The sequence below is a fragment of the Acyrthosiphon pisum genome, chromosome X (genome assembly GCF_005508785.2).
Source record: "Acyrthosiphon pisum isolate AL4f chromosome X, pea_aphid_22Mar2018_4r6ur, whole genome shotgun sequence".
NCBI lineage: Eukaryota > Metazoa > Arthropoda > Insecta > Hemiptera > Aphididae > Acyrthosiphon > Acyrthosiphon pisum.
In genome coordinates, this window is record NC_042493.1 from 120903007 (window position 1) to 120907699 (window position 4693).

Genomic DNA, 4693 nt, shown 5'->3' on the forward strand with positions numbered 1-4693 from the left:
AGCAAAAAAAGCAAATAAATTCAATTTACTTCTGATGTCTTTATACTTTATATTATCAAATCATATTATCACATTTGATTTTTTGTTAAATTTAAATTTACTTTGCCAATAATTTTCAAACAATATTTGATCCCTATTTGCATGGCAATAAATTACATACATACTTTTATACATTTATACTTATATATTATATCGGTAGCAGCTCATCGGTTACTAATGAAGTAATGCACATCCAAATAATAACATCCACGACAAATAATTGTTGACAAATTTTAGTTATTTATTATGTTGTTTATATTTGTATACATATATACTATATATATATTAAATTCACAAGTAAAAATATAATGACAAAGAACGAACAATAGAATATAAATTAATAATATTATATTAATTATCTTTAAAACATATACACCATTTTTGTTTTGAATTTACGATAAAGATCGACCAACATTATCACTTGATAATCGGTATATAATAAATAAGTGAGAGTAAAAATAAGTTGCAATGTTGACAGGCTTGCGGGGATGTCCAAAATAATTTGCTGAAAACCATTTAATTACTTATGTGCACAGACTCGAATGTGCACATCAATTCCATTACAATTATTCATAATTTGTATAATATCTAACATATATTTATATAGTGACAAACATTTTTCATTAGTTTAGTATGTACATTTATTATAATTTTCTTGTTTCTTTTTTTTTTCATGCAAATGAAAAATAAGAATTGTTTAGCAGTACAACTGAGGCGAATCGTCAAAACACCAGTAAATCCAATTTGTCGATAGTAAAAGACTTAACACAATTTCGTTCTACTAAGGTACTTGTAATATTCAATTTAAAGCCTCTTTTATACACATGGAAATAAAATAAAAATATATTAATCTTTTTCAGTATTCAAATAATTTTATTAGAGGTGTGTTGGGAATCGTCTCAATACTCCATTCAAAAATTACCAATTTATCTTTTATCAATGACCATAAAGGTATCAATGTTATATGAATTGTGAAATGAGCTTGAATAGGATTTGTCAATGAAAATGAATAAATTATTTTTGATCTTTATCTTTTAGTAAAATTGAATGAGAATTACATTGTTGAATATTCATTGAATGAGGAGTATTTGATTTTGTCGCCTATTGTCCGAAATCGGTCTGGCATTCCTGTAATGATAGTAACCCTAGATCTTACTCATAACAAGTGTTATGGTGATTCACTGAGTCAGTTTTACTTGAAGTATTTCCTTGACTACGATCACTTCATATTGTGGTTTGTTAACTCAATTTCTGGAAACAAAGGATTTATAAGGTAAAGACTTACTCTCAAAGAGGTTTGTTGTAAATAGTTTTAATTTATAACTATCATGTAGATACTAATTATTGTTTAATATTTCAGATATGTAATTTCGGGGGAAAATTACAATTTGGGCAATATTTCAATGTATAGAACGAGGTATTTAGTATCATTCTTAATAATGCTTGTATTTGTGAGTATAAAATGATTGTTTATTATGTATAGCATAACAAAAGAACTCTTATTTTAAACAGTAATTTCACGAAGGTGTCAGTGTTTATTTCAGACCTTCTATCCCGGGGGGGTATCGTAAATTTTCAATTTTAATATGTCTTAGAAGTAAATAATTAAGAGAAGTAAAAATATTATTTTAAGCTCAATTTATTGGTATCAGATTGATACTTAATAATTTAAGTTATTAAGGTATTATTTTTTTTCTAAGAATACATAATTTATTAATAATCTAATTTTGATTAATTATATGGAAAAAAAAATATAGCACACATTTACTATACATACATTACTTATACATTATACTATATTATTAATAATACACCAATATGAGCTTAAGTCATGTACATTTTAATATTTATTATGTTTATTAAATTAAATTAAACGAATCCGGCGCTGCTTTTGACGTGCATACAAATCAATTACTTCATTTACAGTATCTTCATCGAGTTCTGAGGGTCCTTCTGTGCTAATTTTCATGCAGGATTGCAAAGTTTCTTGTCCCATTCTATTTCTTAATTTGTTCATAATCCTATTCATTGTACTGAAAGAGCGCTCCACAGTGGCCGTTGAAACTGGTACACACATTAAACATTCAGCAAGTTTTTTCAAATTTTTATGCCCAAAATTTGCTTCATAAATATATAACAATGGATTGTTTACGTTTTCATCTACCAAACTATTTGCAACATACTTAAATGAATTCAAGTCTATCCAAACATCGGCTGGTTCAAGACTAGGAAAATATAAACATATTTTCAATACATCTTCTTCAGTGATTGTAATTAAAGATTCAAATGATTCAAATAAAGCACTTAATTTAATTATTTCTAGTTATTTTTCATTAAAACGTAATTGCATTTGTTTTATCATTGTATCAACAAATTTTTTAGCTTCTTTTGGACTTTTTATTTTATATTCATTTTCAACTATTTTTCGTGAGTTACTAACATTTTTTTTAAATGTATTTATACATATATGAATTTAATTATTCTTGTCATTTGATGAACATTGGGCCGAGACATTTTTAAGATGATCAATTGAAGAAGAAATTAAAACTGGTACTGATGACAGCTGTAGGTTTTCTTTTTGTAAGATTTTGCTTAAATTATTGACTGCGCCTAAAGCCGACAACTAGGACAACTAATGTGATTAAAAAACTTGACTGAGTGATTTCTAGCAGAACACCTCCTGCTAGTGAAGCAAGATCTGCTCCGTCAGTGTGTATATGCTCACATGCTAAAATAATTGATTTATAACACTCTTTCACCGCATGAATTGATCGATGATTACTTAACCAACGTGTATCAATAGTTTCCGGTATTTTCAATTTTTTTTCATTTATAGCTTCTTGAATATCATGAAATATTTTTTCACATATAGCAGATTTATGAAATAATTTATAAATATCTTTAACAACTTGGAGGGTTCGTTTAATTGAAAAATATTTATTACGAGCAGAGCAGAAGTTAATGCTAATGATAATAAATGAGCTCTACAATGAATGTATGGTATTTCTCTATGTGCTATTTCAGATAGTCTTTTTCGTACTCCAGTTATACTACCAGAAAAATTTGCAGCACCATCAAAACCAAGACTTATTAATTTTGAATAATCAAATTCTCTTTTTTTTTAATTCTCGATCAATAGTTTCTGTTATAGTTTCCGCATTTGTGCCAGATAATTCTACAATGCATAAAAATAATTCTCTAATTTTACCACAATCTGTTACAAAACGAATAATTATTGTCATTTCACAAACGTTTTTAATATTTGTCGACTCGTCAGCCATTAATGAAAAGTATTTATTTTTTAGTTCATTTGACTATTTGAGTCACGGGTTTTAAGAACAGTGCCAATACAATTTTTAATATTTCAATAGCTTTATTTTTACTCATGTAATTCAACCTAACACTTTGTTTTTCCACCCACTCAAGTAAAGATTGATTTTGTTTTAGCACTACTTTATTTAATAATGGTTCATATTTAGTAGTATGAGGAATCTCTTCTTTTGCCAAAAAATAAACACTATGCACAAAAGTAGAAAAATTAATTCTATTTTGTATTTTTTCTGAATTACTTTGTTGGATCATTTGTGTATGTATAGGTTCATTTTTTCCATGTAAAAATAATTCATTCAAAGCTAAAGCTTTAGCATGATTTTCTGAATTAGCGTGTTTTAAGATAGTTTACCAGTTTTACTAGTAGCTTTTCGATAATTTATAAATGGAATACATATAAAAATACCTCTTGATTTTTGTAAAGCACTATGATTACTACTAAGAAATTTTTCACATACCTTACAAAAAGCCCCTACCTTTTTAATATTATAATATAGCTAGTTAAACGATTTTTCCTAATTTTTTTGATAAGAATAATTTTTTAATACTTTACGAATACTTTGATTTTCTTGATCATCAATTATTTCAGTGGGTGAAGGTATAACTGGTGGATCATCAACGTTGTCTTGTTTTTTCCGATACATATTTAATATAGGATTATTTTTTCGTTTTGACATAATGGAAGTTAACTGTTGGTTAAAAGTTTAATTACCAACCAAAATGCGTTGAAAAATAACCAAAAATAATATAAATCAACCAAATGCAGTTTGACGTAGTCTTAAATGCGTAATCCACTACAATGACAGTCGACAGACAACAGCACGCCTTAAAAATTACCCACATGCGATAGGTACTTATCTAAAATCGATTATATTGACGAACAATTTAATAATATATAGATTACGATTATTATCGGCACACATTAATTGACTATATTGATGCACGAAAAAGTAATACCTAAGATATTATTATATTAAATATTTATTTATCATATCATCTTCTCACGAAATAACTGACAATTCATCGATAACTCGTTTTATATATAATCGCACCATTATATACTATTTACGTAATAATGTCATACTTTTTTTCGGGGGGGAATTCATTTTTCTCCGGGGGGTATTACCCCCCCCCCCCCGGGTCACCCCCTGAAATAAACACTGGAAGGTGTACATGTTGTCAGCAACACCGTTATAAAATGAGGAGTACTATGGGTAATGCAAAAAGAAAGCGGGTTATAGGATTAAAATTACTCTAGCTGTTACTCAAAGTACAAGATTCCCTTGCATACTTACTTACTTTTTTAAATAATGAAAAACAACTA

General features: G+C 27.5%; 1 protein-coding gene across 1 annotated transcript; it reads left to right on the plus strand.

The window, feature by feature from the left end:
- The first annotated feature begins 1084 nt into the window (after window positions 1-1084).
- Window positions 1085-1767, plus strand: LOC100573019 (membralin-like). Its single transcript, XM_029492675.1, has 2 exons — window positions 1085-1312; window positions 1400-1767. The coding sequence occupies exons 1-2, from the start codon at window positions 1173-1175 to the stop codon at window positions 1503-1505; spliced, it is 246 nt and encodes an 81-aa protein (XP_029348535.1). The 5' UTR covers window positions 1085-1172; the 3' UTR covers window positions 1506-1767.
- The last annotated feature ends 2926 nt before the right edge of the window (window positions 1768-4693 follow it).

Coding starts and splice junctions, on each gene's coding strand:
- LOC100573019 (XM_029492675.1), top strand. CDS start 1,173: ATGATAGTAACCCTAGATCTTACTCATAACAAGTGTTATGGTGATTCA. Junction 1,313..1,399: donor GGAAACAAAGGATTTATAAG/GTAAAGACTTAC, acceptor TTAATATTTCAG/ATATGTAATTTCGGGGGAAA.